Source organism: Erinaceus europaeus, chromosome 9, assembly GCF_950295315.1.
Source record: "Erinaceus europaeus chromosome 9, mEriEur2.1, whole genome shotgun sequence".
Taxonomy (NCBI): Eukaryota; Metazoa; Chordata; class Mammalia; order Eulipotyphla; family Erinaceidae; genus Erinaceus; species Erinaceus europaeus.
Genome location: NC_080170.1, coordinates 52,931,856 through 52,946,940, shown reverse-complemented (window position 1 = coordinate 52,946,940; position 15,085 = coordinate 52,931,856). Strand labels below are relative to the sequence as shown.

At 38.5% G+C, this 15,085-nt stretch overlaps 1 protein-coding gene across 3 annotated transcripts in view; it reads left to right on the top strand.

The window, feature by feature from the left end:
* Nucleotides 1–15,085, top strand: part of RABGAP1L (RAB GTPase activating protein 1 like) — a 527,154-nt gene that overhangs the window by 121,573 nt on the left and 390,496 nt on the right. For all 3 annotated transcript variants that reach the window (XM_060197904.1, XM_060197905.1, XM_060197906.1), the window contains exon 11: nt 13,463–13,604. In XM_060197904.1, coding sequence (XP_060053887.1) covers nt 13,463–13,604 — 142 coding nt within the window. The remainder of the gene's footprint in view (nt 1–13,462; nt 13,605–15,085) is intronic.

Here is a 15,085-nt window from a genome sequence, read left to right as displayed (position 1 = left end):
GCATGTGGGGGCGAGGGTCTTGAACCGGGATCCTTATGCTGGTCCTTGAGCTTTGCGCCATGTGCACTTAATCCAGGCACTACCGCCGACCCCCATGACATAATTTTTCAGTAACGCATGATCAATTGTCATAGTTATTTTTTTACTTATAGTAAAATGAATATATTTGACTTATTAGTAAGGTTGTAAGATTATTTTAATTTTAAATGAATAAAATAAAAAATAATGTTTTTGTGAAATTGATAAATTAGTTTGTGCTAATAGGTAAAACATAATTTTGTTTTGTAAAATTATTTCAAGTTGAATAGTGTCAGTTTGCATGATGAGGGTAAAATACTCTGTATCATGGAAAGCCTTTCAGACTGTTGAATACTACCACTCTTTCAAGTTTATAAAAAGTGCTTGCTGGGGCTTGGAGATAGCTCACCTGGTAGAGTGCATACTTTATCATGTGTGAGGACTCCTGTCCACCACTTGGGAACATCATGCAAAGGGGAAGCTTCACAAGTGGTAAAGCAGTGCTGTGGTTTCTTTCCTCCTTAAGTATTCTTCTATTTTACCTCTTAAAAAGAAAAAAGAATCTACTGGGAGTGTTGGAATTGCACAGGTGCAGAGCCCCAGTGAAGCCCAGCCTACATAAAAACAAAAACAAAAATAAAAGAAATCAAGATCATAGTGTTGCCAAAAACAAACAACAACAACAACAACAAATATATATGATAAAAAATGCTTGCTGCTTCATAAATTGTAGTATGTGAAATATCATCAGGTAAGGGCAAACCATCATAGTGAAAAAAATAAATACAAATATGTCACTTGTTTTCTTTTTAAGATTAATTTTTGGTATTTCAATTATGGAAGACTTAAAAATATGTATGAGAGTGAGAGAGGAAAGGGAGAGGGGGAAGGAGAGAAAAAGAAAGTGGGGGGGGACTGCCTTGCTGTGGCATAAGGTGGTACCATGGATTGAATTTGGGGACTTTACAGCCTCAGGCATGCAAGTAGGTGTTCCAACAGACTGAACTATCTTCCTGGTCCCACTTACTTATTCTTATATTAAAAGCTGTCTTTTGGCTCATTTTGGTGTCAAATACTAGATGCTTTGAAATTATTGTTGTTTTCATTTGTTGTGTAAGCCAGGAAGTTGGCTCACTGGTAGTGTGTCCTGTGTTTAATGCCTGGCACTGCATGAGAACCACAAAAACAAAATAAGTATAACCCCATGGATGGTAGACTGGTGCCTTGTGCACTGTTTCTCACTGTATCCCTTCACACACACACACACACACACACACACACACACACACACACACACAGACACGGACACAGGTAGTAGACTGATCCTTTGTGCTTTCTATTCATTCAAATATGTATGTGTGTTACTTTGTAGATTTTTAAAAATGTTTTATTTATTTATCAATGAGAGGGATAGGAAGAGAGAGAGGGAGGGAGAGAGAGAGAGAGAGAGAGAGAGAACCAGATATCACTCTGATACATGTGCTGCTGGGGATCGAACCCAGGACCTCATGCTTGAGAGTGCAATGCCTTATCCACTGCGTCACCTCCCGGACTACTAGATTACTATTTTTCAACATACTTTTTTTTTTTTAATTAAGTGAAGTGCCAAATACACTTTTTAAAAAAAATTTCTTCATTGGAGGATTAATGACTTACAGTCAATGGTAAAATACAATAGTTTGTACATACATAACATTTCCCAGTTTTCCACATAACAGTTCAACCCCCCATAAGTCCTCTTCTGCCATCATGTTGCAGGACCTGAACCCTCCCCCCAACCCCCAGAGTTTTTTACTTTGGTGTAATACCCAAGTTTTTCAACATATTCTAATGACAATTATATGAACAATATAAACAAATTTAGTCTCCTGAGCACCTTTAAATCTTTTATTATGAGATAGTGTTTCTCTTTTCCTTTTAGCAGCTTAATTTTTATGACTATCAAATAATTTATTTGCCATGAGTCAGAATTATTTAAAGTTTCATAAAAGTGAATAAAGAAACCTTATGAGAATGGTTATCATTATTCTAGTGACAACTAGAATTCTTTCTTCTTGAGATGAGATTTTTCTTAAATTCTGGTATGCTTTATTATTTTGCCAATATATTAGAATGAATTTTTACTATTGTCATTTGCATATATATTTTTAGAAAGATTTTATTTATTAATGAGAGGGGGGAAGAAAGAGAGGGAGGAATGGGGAGAGAGACAGAGAGAAAGAGAAAACACCAGAGCATTACCTGGCATATGTGCTACAAGGAACCAAACATGAGATCTCACACACAGGTCTGGTGCTTTTCCCACGGTGCCACCTCCCAGGCTACAATTTCTTTATCTTTAAAACTACTGCTATTGAGTTACTATGAGTGGTAAATACCATTTGGATAAGAATTTTCTTAGTAATAAACCACTAAAAGTACCACATGAGATCATTTCATGTGAATAAAAAATATGAAATAAGATTCATTTGTAAGGTGCCAGGCGGTGGTGCACCTGGTTAAGCATTCACGTTCCAGTGCCCAAGGATCCAGGTTCAAACTCCTGGTCCCCACCTATAGGGGGAGAGCTTCACAAGTGGTAAAGTAGGGCTGCAGGTGTCTCTCAGTCTCTTTCCCTATCTTCCCCTCCCCTCTCAATTTCTCTCTGTCTCTATCCAGTAATAAATAAAAAAATAAAAATATTTTTTAAAAGATTCATTTGTAATATTCAGTTCTACAAAATATGAGATTCAGTTAAGATAATTTAAATGAGCCTTTCTAATTTTGGTGGTATAATCTATATTCTGTAAATGTAAAAATTGAAAGAAAATAGAGTTACTGATTTTACAGATGAAGATATAAGATATACCTACTCTGGGGGGGGGAATCTTAAAATGTAAACTACTAACCACCCAATAAAATAAAAAAAATATTGAAATCTAGAGAAGTTAATGAACGAATACTGATATGGATATCTGCTACAAAAGCTTACATAAAAACTCCTTACCTTAAATCAGATAATGCTCAGTCACTGAAGATCAGCTCTGAGGATGGTGCTTGGATCATTGTTTGAAACGTCTGGTAGTCTGCTGCTTCTGATTTTGGCAGATGGTTTCTGGCAGGAAGCTTTAAATAAAAATAGCCAGGGGGCTGGGTGGTGCCACACATATAATAGTGTGCAAGAACTGGGGTTCAATCCCCTGGCCCCCACCTGTTGGGATGGAAATTTCATGAATAGTAAAGCAGTGCTGCAGGTGTCTCTCTTACTCTCTCCTTCTGTTTCCTCCTTCTCTCTCAATTTATTTTTATTTTTACGAAATAAATAAATAAATAAGATATGAAGAACATTAACGAATAGCTGGACAGACAAGTTAGTCTACCCCAAAGGACAGAGTTGTAGTAATTGACCCAAAGATTAATGGTAGCTGGTAGTAGCACCTGGTAAGAAAATCTGATTTGTTCTTAATTAGTGTCCATTCAGGGACTGAATGGCATTTTCCATTCACAGGGAGCTAGGAGAGCATTCAACCAGTGGTTATGATCTGAGGGGTCTGGGAAATTTCCTAGAGAAATCCATTTAACCTGGGACTGACAGAGGAGTAGAAAGAAATCAGTTAAGTTAAAGTAGGGGCCAGCTTGTGCAAATACCCAGGGACATCGATTGTGGAGTACAGAAAAGCAGGGGTCAGTCCGTCATGGTGACTATTGCAGGAATATACTGCAGTTGAGTGGTGTATTATATAAGTGCTGATGGTGTAAAGTTCTACAATAAGGTTTCCCTGCACATTATATATTAAGTGACATCTGCCCATTCTTGTTGCAAGGAGTACCAGCTTCTTTGACTTATTACTACAGATAATAGTAACGATCATTATTAGTTATAGAACATTCACTATATGTTGCATCCTGTTCTTAGCATTTTCTGTGTAGCCCTAAGTATACTATATAGGTGTATAATCATCCTCATTTTGCAGAAGAGAAGTTAGGCATGCGAAGGTCATTAGGTCAATGAACTGGAAATTGAGCAGTTTAACTCTAAGGCTTAGCCGTTGTGAAATGTTTATGGGAATAGAAGACAAGTTTGTTATAGTAATAAAAATTGAGACTTTCCCCCCTGAAAACTGTTCCATATGAGTACTAGTCATTACTATTGTACATCACTAATTATACTAGATTATCTTACATGATGTTTATAACAAAAAATCTAAAGACTTAGCTGTATTTGAAACATTGGCAGTGCATCATCTACTGTTAGTCTTCTGAAGTGATATGCTCAGTGACATATGATATTGATCTGGTAAGAACTCATAACTTATATGGGGATCATTTGAAGACTGCCAAAAAGATCCTAGTTCTATAAGCCTTTCTATTAGTAATGAATATCAGAGACTTTACTGTTAGATGCTGATTCCATTGTCTGGAACCATTGCTGCTTGTTAAAATGTCACCAGGAAATAGACCATAATAACTTCTATCAGTCAGATTGTCCTCATTGTTAGAATTTTATAAGACTCTTTTCATAGGTAAGGTTTTTTTAGGGGTCAGGGTAAAAAAAATTCAGAGGATATTCCTGCTTGTGAAGTGTTACTAAATTAAGTTGAGAGGGCCAAAGGTCAATGCCACTTATTTTATAATTTTTCTGAGAGTATTTTAGAAATGATTTTCAGTGCTTACTTTAGTTTATTAAACATTTCTTTAGTGTCTGTAGCATGACAGGCGTGATGATAAGTGCTGGGAAATACATGAGTCAGTAATATTCATAGCTTTAATAAGTCAGGAATACAGTACAAAATATAAAATACAAAAGAAATACAGTACAGAAGTATTACAGGAGATGGTACACCAGCAGAACTCATGCATATGGAATGTTGAGTAGTACTTACTCCTCACAGCCACCACATTCTAAGGCCAACTTCCTAGATGTTTGACAAGGTTTCCCTTTAGGCAAGACACTAATTTTATTTTTCCAGTTTTTTTTTTTTTTTTTTTTTTTTTTACCAGAGGACTACTCAGATTTGGCTTGTGATAGTACTAGGTTTTGAACCTGGGATCTCGGACCCTTAGACATGAAAGTCTTGTGGTAACCTGGTGGTGGTGCACCTGGTTAAGCATACACATTACTTTGCACAAGTCCCTGGTCCCTCTGTATCTCCCCTTTCCCTCTGATTTCCTTTCTGTCTCTGTCTAATAAAATAGTAAAAATCTTTTAAAAAGTCATTTGCGTGACAATTATGCAGTATCCCTCACCATACCCTTCATCTTTGAATGACAACTTTAATTATATTGCTTCATTGAATTGTTTAAAAGAAAAATAATTTCTTTGAATCCAACACTGGGTGGATGAGTCTTTCCCCATGTCAATCAGCTGCTCTTCTCCTTTTGTGGGCACTAACTGGATGTCCTATTATTCAGGTATGACACTAGTTGTCTGGGAAATAGTGTAAATCCTACAGGTTAAGGGCTCAGTCCCACAAAACAGTGTGTTTCCCCCCCCCCCCATTTTTGACACCAATAGCAACTCCAGACTGTCACTTGTGCTTTTCTGACTAACCATCTGTAAATTGGGAGGGAAAATTCATCCTCATGGTGTCTGTCTGTGTGACTTTATCTGAAAAGTCTTCTGGAATGGGGACATAATGTATGCATGAGACTCAGGTGCAGAACAAAAAACTCCAGGCATTTAAAAGATTAGGATTGAAGACCCCACCAATGTGTCCTGGAGCTCTGCTTCCCCAGAGACCCACCTTACTAGGGAAAGAGAGAGGCAGACTGGGAGTATGGACCGACCAGTCAACGCCCATGTTCAGCGGGGAAGCAATTACAGAAGCCAGACCTACTACCTGCTGCAACCCTCAATGACCCTGGGTCCATGCTCCCAGAGGGCTAGAGAATGGGAAAGCTATCATGGGAGGGGGTGGGTTATGGAGATTGGGTGGTGGGAATTGTGTGGAGTTGTACCCCTCCTACCTTATGTTTTTGTTCATTACTCCTTTCTTAAATAAAAAATTAAAAAAAAAAAAAGATTAGGAGAGGAAGGGGTTGAACCTATTGCTTGTAGTAGAAAAAGCATATGTCTAGAGTTAAACCCCCAGGGGCAAAAAAGGCAATGTAGGAAATAATTTCTGGCAAGTGTGAAACTAACAATTTCAATTACTTTAACTAAAACTGATCAGTAATGGGCAGATAGCATAATGGTTATGCAAAGAGACTCTGATACCTGAGGCCCCAAAGTCCCAGGTTCAATCCCCTTGCATCACCATGAGCTGAGCAGTGCTCTGGTAAAACAAAAAAAGAACAAACAAACCCAGTAAGAAGCATGGTCCTTCCAGAGAAATAATGGGGTAGAGAGACCAGGCTATATCTGATTGGGGATTGAATAGGAGACAAAAGGTCATAACTAGTTCTACCCCCTCACAGCTGTAGGTAAAAAGTGCTGGATTCAAATCCATAGCTTTGGATATATTTTACTTTATCTTAGATCATAATAGACTGTTAAGGAAATTCAGTCTTGTGGTTCTGGAGGTGGAGCAGTGGATAAAGCATTGGACTCTCAAGCATGAGGTCCTGAGTTCAATCCCCGGCAGCACATGTGTCAGAGTGATGTCTGGTTCTTTCTCTCTCTTCCTATAATTCTCATGAATAAATAAATAAATCCTTAAAAAAAGAGAAAATTCAGTCTCTTCCTCAATTTTTCCTGAATTTATAAGTTAAACCATTTTGCTGGTGATAATACTAAATGAGCACCAGCGAAATATGGAGTCATGTGCTGAAAACCTTTTGTTGCCAACTTCTAGAGAATAACATAGCAGATGTTTTAAAAGCAAACTAATTTGTTTTCTGCAGAAATGGTATAATTAAGAAACTTTGCACAAACTTGAATAGAAAAACAAGTTCTACAGATCTGATAGTGTACACTGCCTGCTTGGTTAGCAGCATTGTTATAACTTTCAAGTTGGTAAGAAAACTTTGTCTTAATTGTTCTCACACAAAGAAGAAATGATAATTATGTAATAACTATGTATATTGCAATATACAGATGTATCAAATGAACTCTTGTACACCTCAAACTTACATAATGTTAATTATATCTTTAAAAATCAATTATACATCACTTAGTATTGTCTTTTATTTATGGAAGGAGTTCTGAAAAAGCTGACAGTACAATGAGAATTTTGGGAAGTTCTGATGGTTCCATTTTTTTTTTTTGTCTGTATCATGTCTATTCAAATTGATTTTAATTTATTTTCTATTTTTAAATTATTTTTATTTATTTGATACAGAGAAAATGAGAAGGGAGGGAGAGAAAGAGAGGGGGAGAGAAGCTTCCCTGCTGCAGATGGGGACCAGGGGCTTGAACCTGGGACCTTGCACACTATAGTGCACCACCACCTGGCCCCTCAAATTGATTTTTAAATGACAGTTTTAAAGTATGCCAAAATAGAATTCATACCAGAGATATTCATAACTTGAAGCTGTAGTGATACCAGTTTTCCAAATTTCTTAAGAAATTATTTGATGAATTATTATTTCTTCCTTTACCTATTACTGAGAATAAATACTATTCATCTCATCACCCGTAAGGTGCTGGGATTAGTAATGGGATTTTTTTTTTTTTTTTTTTGCCTCCAGGATTGTCACTGGGGCTCAGTGCTTGTACTACGAATCTACTGCTCCTGGAGGCCATTTTTTTCCCATTGTTGTTGCCCTTGTTGTTGGACAGGACAGAGAGAAATCAAGAGAGGAGGGGAAGACAAAGAGGGGGAGAGAAAGATAGATACTTAATTTGCCTTTGCAATTTTTGAAGTCATATAATAATTCTGTATTTTGCTTGTAGTATTTAGCCTACAGAATTATAAGACACTGAGAATATTTAGGTACCACCACTTATTTTCACATTTGCTTTGTCTTTTATGAAAGTGCATCTTAATCATGAGACTACAATAAAGAAAATAAAACCTAGTAAAGCAGTATTTTCTTGGTGGGGGTGGTGGTGGTGATGAAACAATAATAGATGCTTTATATTAGGCTTTCATTGAGAATGAGGAATTAGCTTGGGTAATAAGGGCTGATTCTGAAAAATTAGCACTTAAAAATTTGAAATTGGCACCTGAGTAGCTGAGTAGGTGACTTAACTGGTAAATCATTAGACTTAAATGCTTGAAGTTTTTAATTCATCCCTAGCACCACATTTACTAGATTGGTACCCTGATACATACACATGCACATGTGCGCACGCACACACACACACACACACACACACACACACACACGTACAATGTCATAATTAAGGAGTCTTTAAATTTTTTGAAATTGGAGGAACTGGGTTGTGGCACACCTGTGTTGCAATCCTCAAGGACCCAGGTTCAGATCCCCTACCCCCACCTGTAGCAGGGAAGCTTCACAAGTGGTAGAGCAGTGCTGCAGCTATCTCTTGTCTTTCTCTTCTCTTTTGCTCCCTGCCCTCACAGTTTCTCTCTATGTCTATCCAGTAATTAAACAAAATGTTAAAAAGTTTGAAAGAAAGAATAAAACTGTTAAAAACAGAGTTGCAACCCAGGATAGAGAGAATCCTTACTTAAATTCAATATACTCAGTTGAATGCATATAAAAAGTAATACATTGGAGGCCTAGCGGTAGCACTGTAGGTTAAACGCGCATGGCACGAAGCACAAGGACTGGCATAAAAAATCTCCAGTCGAGCCCCCGGCTCCTCACCTGCAAGGGGGTCACTTCACAAGCGGTGAAGCAGGTATGCAAGTGTCTATCTTGCTCTCTCCCTCTCTTGTATTCCCTTCCTCTCTCGATTTCTCTCTGTTCTATCCAACAACACCAGTAATAACAATAATAATAAGGGCAACAAAAAGGGGAAAAGAGTGGCTGCCAGGAGCAGTGGATTTGGTAGTGCAGCCACTGAGCCCCAGCAATAACTCTGGAGGCAAAAAAAAAAAAAAAAAAGAAAAAAAAAGTAATATGTCATTTTTAAAAGCAAGATTGCAATCACAGTGATTTATAATCTTTTCAATAAATATAAACATTTTTCTCTCTTGCCTGTCTTGATGGAGATTAAGAAAGCACTACCGTCTGAGGGTACAAAGAAGGAAGCTTCCCTTTACTCCTCTGGGTTTTTCTTGAGCTGATTAAGACACTTAAACTGATCTCAGCAGATGTGCAGGAGAAAACAACAATTTTAATTTTGTGCATATGGAGAATCTGTGTAACTGTAAATGAAGAGTTTATTTCCTGAGTTAAGGAATTGGAATAGGAGTCTGCAGCTTCAAGGAGAGAGGAGGGAGACTTACACAACAAACTACAGATCCTCTGTAACTGGATGTTTGCCCTGCTTTGTCATAGGTGTTTCTCTGGTGGGAATGCTGTTTGTCGAGATAACCTCAAATCTGAGTAATTGTAATATTTATTCATGTTGGGAGTGATAACAGTTTCTCCCAGAGAGCTGCAGGATTTTGTTTGACAGTCCCTTCCCACCTCCCCCCACCCCACATACACATGCTAAAATGGTATGTCTTGGAAGGCCTGTTCTGAATATATTGGGAAGTCTTGTCCTTCAGGGCTATGAGTAAGGAATTATCCTTGTATCTAGAGACTTATACTTTTCCAGTGTGTTGAAAATTTGACTGAAAAAACATTCCCCAGGGGGTAATGTGACAAAGAGAGCTACTTGGATATGATGGAGAAGTAGTAACATAACTGATAGTAATTAAGTCATGAAAATGTACTTATTTCATAGTCTGGTAAACTTTCTTTAGGCCTAGATAATATTTTTTGTATTTAAGACTGTGACATTACTTTTCTTTTGGCAAACTGGGGCCTTTCATATACATGGCTCCCCAGCTCGTGGTAGATGTTTTTTTTTTTCTTTTTCTTCATTTTAAGTTTTAGACAGATATAAACGAGAAACACAATTCCATTCTACTGTACATAGAGCTCCCTTGGTGTTGTGTATGGACCTCCTATGTGGTGCTGGATACTGAAACTGGGTCCTTATGGAACTGTATAGTAAACTATTCGGTCTACTGGGTTCCTTGGCATTATTCTTACAGTATGACTTGTTCAACATTTTGAAATGAAATGATCTTCTTAATAATAATCTGGAATTTTTTTTTTATTTAAGAAAGGATTAATTAACAAAACCATAGGGTAGGAGGGGTACAACTCCACACAATTCCCACCACCCAATCTCCATATCCCACCCCCTCCCCTGATAGCTTTCCCATTCTCTATCCCTCTGGGAGCATGAACCCAGGGTCATTGTGGGTTGCAGAAGGTAGAAGGTCTAGCTTCTGTAATTGCTTCCCCACTGAACATGGGCGTTGACTGGTCATCCATACTCCCAGTCTGCCTCTCTCTTTCCCTAGTAGGGTGTGTCTCTGGGGAAGCTGAGCTCCAGGACACATTGGTGGGGTCTTCAATCCAGGGAAGCCTGGCCAGCATCCTGATGGCATCTGGAACCTGGTGACTGAAAAGAGAGTTAACATACGAAGCCAAACAAATAATCTGGAATTTTTAGCTCTATTCTTTTAAAAAAAATTTTATTAATTTATTTATTGGATAGAGACAGCCAGAAATTGGGAGACAAGGGGATGATAGGGAGAGAGACACCTGCAACACTGATTCACCATTTGCAAAGCTTTCTTCCTGCAGGTGGGAGCTGGGGGCTCAAACCTGGGTTCTTGCACACTATAATATGCGCTCAACTGACGCACCACCACCTGGCCCCCTTAGCTCTACTCTTTTTTTGGAGGGGGATTTAGTGGAAACACTGCTTTTATTATCCTACTGCTCATATTGGGGGTTCAATGGTATAGCACATACTTGATTATGTGTTAAGACCCAGGTTCAAGTCCCCAGAATCACATGGAGTACCACACACAGGGGAACATTTATAGGTAGTGTTGGAAAAAGTCCCAATGGGACAAAAAAAAAAACAAAAAATCAGCCCCCACCACATTGAAAGAAGCTTTTGTACTGTGACCTCTTTCACTCTCTCTCTCTACCTCTCTCTAAAATAAAGTTTCAAGAAAAAAATTTTTAATATTATCAGAGTGGAGAGGAGAGAGATTTCTCTCTGCTATACCATAAATATCTAACTTAGCCCCTGGAATTTGGTGATCAGCTCTACTCTTAATAAGCGTGCTTTATACTTTGTGCTGGCTATCATGGTGTGGTGAAGATTAATGTCAATAAAGTTATCTTGAGCATAAAAGAGTGAAAGTGTATGGAGATGGGAATTTAGAAATGCAACATTTCAGTGAACTCAAAGATCTTTCATTTTCTGAATAAGTATCTATGAGGAGAGAAGATTTCAGGAAAAATAAAGAGCAGATTTAGATGATTAGATGAAGTTATTATGAAATAGTGATTCTCAGGGGTCAACTGAGTCAGCAGCAATGAAAACATGTTGGGGGTGGTTCTTGAATTCTTGCTTATTTTGGGGATGTGTACTAAACTGTAAAGAACAATTTGGAGCAATTATAGGAAAACACAGTGTTAGGATGAATAAAGCTTATATAATATTATTTTAGAAGGTAATCTTAGTAAATGTTATTTGTATTAGATTTGCTTTTGGCATACAGAATACTCTGAGGCCAGAACAGTTTATTATTTATTTATTTATTTTATTGATTTAATAATGATCAACAAGATTGTAGGATAAGAGGGGTACAGTTCCACAAAATTCCCACCACCAGAGTTCTGTATCCCATCCCATCCCAATAGCTTTCCTATCATTTAACCCTCTGGAAGTATGGACCCAGGATCATAATGAGTACAGTAGGTGGAAGGTATGGCTTCTGTAACTGCTTCTCTGCTGAACATGGGCACTGACAGGTCGATTCATACTCCCAGCCTGTTTCTATCTTTCCCTAGTGGGATAGGGCTCTGGGGAGGTGGGGTTCCAGGACACATTGGTGAGATTGTGTATCAAGGGAGGTCAGGTTGGCATCATGGTAACAACTGCAACTTGGTGGTTGAAAAGCACTAAGATATAAAGCAGAACAAATTGTTTAATAATCAGGTAAGAACATAGCAAATGAGATTTGGGGTCTCCATTTTGGAAAAAGCTAGTAGGGCTATTTTAGGTATATTCCAAGGGGCCCATGACTTTTACTAATTTTTGCCTGAGCCTGACAGCTAACATGCAGGTGGACCAAAGGTGTTGTGTTGGGGAGATGGTGTCAGAGTTAAAAATTGGACTAGAAAGCTGGATCAGGGAAGAGAGTAGCATCCAAATCTGGGAAAAGTATATAAATATCGTTAACTGTAAGCCCCATTGATTTGATCTGGGTCCCATATTCTGTGCAGGATCCTGTGTAACCTGTGTATCTCTGTAAGTCTGAGCTCACATTCTGTGGTCATAGCTAGGAACATTCTAGGCGGCACTCATTGTAGGACCCATTTTCCTCGAGTGGCAGAGTATGTTGACTCGCCTTCCTTTGGAGAATGGGGTAGCCCCTACCATTGTTGATCCACATTGAGGGCAAGGTCCTGTAGGGGGCCCACAAGAGGGGCCACTATGCTGTTCCTGGTGGAGAAGACAAGTGACAATAGAAAGAAGGATCTTTATTTTAATGCAGACTGACATTTCTTAAGATGCAAAGCCTATTTTGTAAATTTTTTTTAATCTCATTGTCTTTATTTCATTTCTAAGACAATGACTTGGAGCATTTTTTCAATGTCTGTTGGCCTTTTGGATCACTTCTTTTTTCTATCTTTTTTTTTTTCTCCTTTTCTCTCTCTGGGCCCTGATGGAATTGGAGTTCAGAGCCTTTTGGTTATCTTTTGTTATGTCTACCCCTCCAGAAGTATAGACCAAAAATTTTTATGGGGTGTAGAGGGTGGAAGTTCTGGCTTCTGTAATTGCTTCTCTGCTGGACATGGGTGTTGGCAAGTGGATCCATACTCCCAGCCTGTTTCTGTCTTGCCCTAGTGGGATAAGGCTCTGTCTGGAGAGTTGAGGTTCAGGGACACACTGGTGAGGTCGTCTGCTCAGCATGAAATCATAGTAGCATCTGCAACTTGGTGGCTATGGCTTAGTGAGTTGCTGGAGATCCTGGTTGTATTTTGCCTACAGGATTAGTGCTAGGGCTCTGTGCAGTCACTACGAATTCACTGCTCCAGGCAGTCATTGTCTCTCTCTTTTTTCCCCCTATTTTATTCCATAGGCCAGAGAGAAATTGAGGGGGATGGGAGAAAAGGGGAGAGAAAGATAGACACTTGAAGACCTGCTTCACCTGCTTCCCCAGGGGCTTGAAGGCTTGAACCCAGGTCCTATGTATTATGTGCGCTTAATCGGGTGTGCCACATTTGATTGGAAAGGAATTGCCTTCTATCTGTGTCTGTAGGATATGTCATATATTTTGGATTAGTACATGGAATTAGTGTTTCAGATTTGTATATGAAATTAGTATGTCAGATTTCTAATACTGAAACATTTGTGTATGCCTTTCAGTCAGAGGGAAAAGCTCACACCAATGCTGGAGATGCAGTCTACGAAGTGGTGAGTCTCCAGAGAGAGTCTGAAAAGGAGGAGCCTGCCACTCCTACCAGTGGAGGAGGTCCAGTGTCACCCCAGGAGGACGAAGTGGAAGAAGGTAAGAAGTAATACAGATTTTATTTTCTGTGTATCTTTTATTTTCAAGGATGTGTATATGTGTGTGCACATGCACGTGCATATGATCATGTAAGAGCAGTGGAGGAGGAGAAGGAGTTACTGCATTTCTCTGGCATTCTTGGGCTATATTCTGCAGGATGCAGAAGATGATGTGGTTCACTCAGTCCCTGGTATCACTTATGCAACAATTCATATTTGACAACCTCTCTTGGATGTTTTGCTTTCTCTTTCATTTCAAGTCATTTTGAAGAGTTTAATGAGAAGTTTGAAATTTTCCCACGTGTTTGCAGAATTTCAGTGCTATGTCATATCCTTCTTCTCATTTGACATTACTTGGTTCTGACTTGTTTTTTGTTGTTGCTTTATCACTTAGCAGTTACTTTTTGAAATAGTGTAATGTTCACTCTGTTTGTGATCCAGATGCTAAGAGTTACAAACCAACCTAATGAGAGTCAAACTTTGATTCTCTTTTAAGTTTCCTATGTAAAAACTTGAGCTAAATGACAGCTCTTTATGCCCTTACACTATCTACTTTATCTACTTAATGGGTAGGCTTTATTAAAAGTAAATTTCTAAATTTATGTCATCTTTGAAAAATTATTGAGATTTCTCATTCTTTTTCTATATGAAGTCTTTTATTGCTGTAATGGTTATTTTTGGCTATTATTTACTGAGTGCTCAGTATATACTAGACATTATTTAAATGTTTCAAAATGTGCTAACTCATTTAATTCTTATAGTCCTATGGGTGCTCTTCTTTAGCTGCCAGGGTTCTTTCCCCCCATTCAATCATAGATAGAAATACACAGAGAAAGAGACAGGGAGACATGGGGAGATACCACATCATTCCTCCACCACTCATAAAATTACACCTTTCATTTGGTGCTAGAGGCTGAAACACAGGTTCTCCCATATGTTAAAGTACGTGCTTTGCAGATCAGCGCGCACACACACACACACACACACACACACACACACACACACACACACACACCCTCCCTACATGCTCATGATTAGCTTGGCTTTAGGAATGAGAAGCTGAGGCACTGAAGGTCACTGCTGAAGTGATAAAGTTCAGCTATGAACCTAGGTAGTCTGATTCTAATACTGGATTTGTATATGCCATATTATCCTGTCAAGTTAGCTAACCTGATTTCTGTGAGCAGTTCATTAAAAATTGTAAGTTAAGGGGTTGGAGTGAAAGGTTGTGCCCCAGGTTCTAGTCCTAGCACCACATGGGAGGTCTGTGGCATGGGGTATGATCTGATGTAGTGATGTTTCTAGCTCTCTCTACTTCTATCTGAATGAAAAAGTGGCATGGGAGAAGTGAAATTGTGCATATTGAAATTGTGTGTGGCCCCAACTTTGTCAAAAAAAGAGTGAAATTCAGGTAATATGTAACTATTTAAAAATGTACAGTTCTGTGGCATTGGGTACACTCACAGTGTTGGACCACGATTA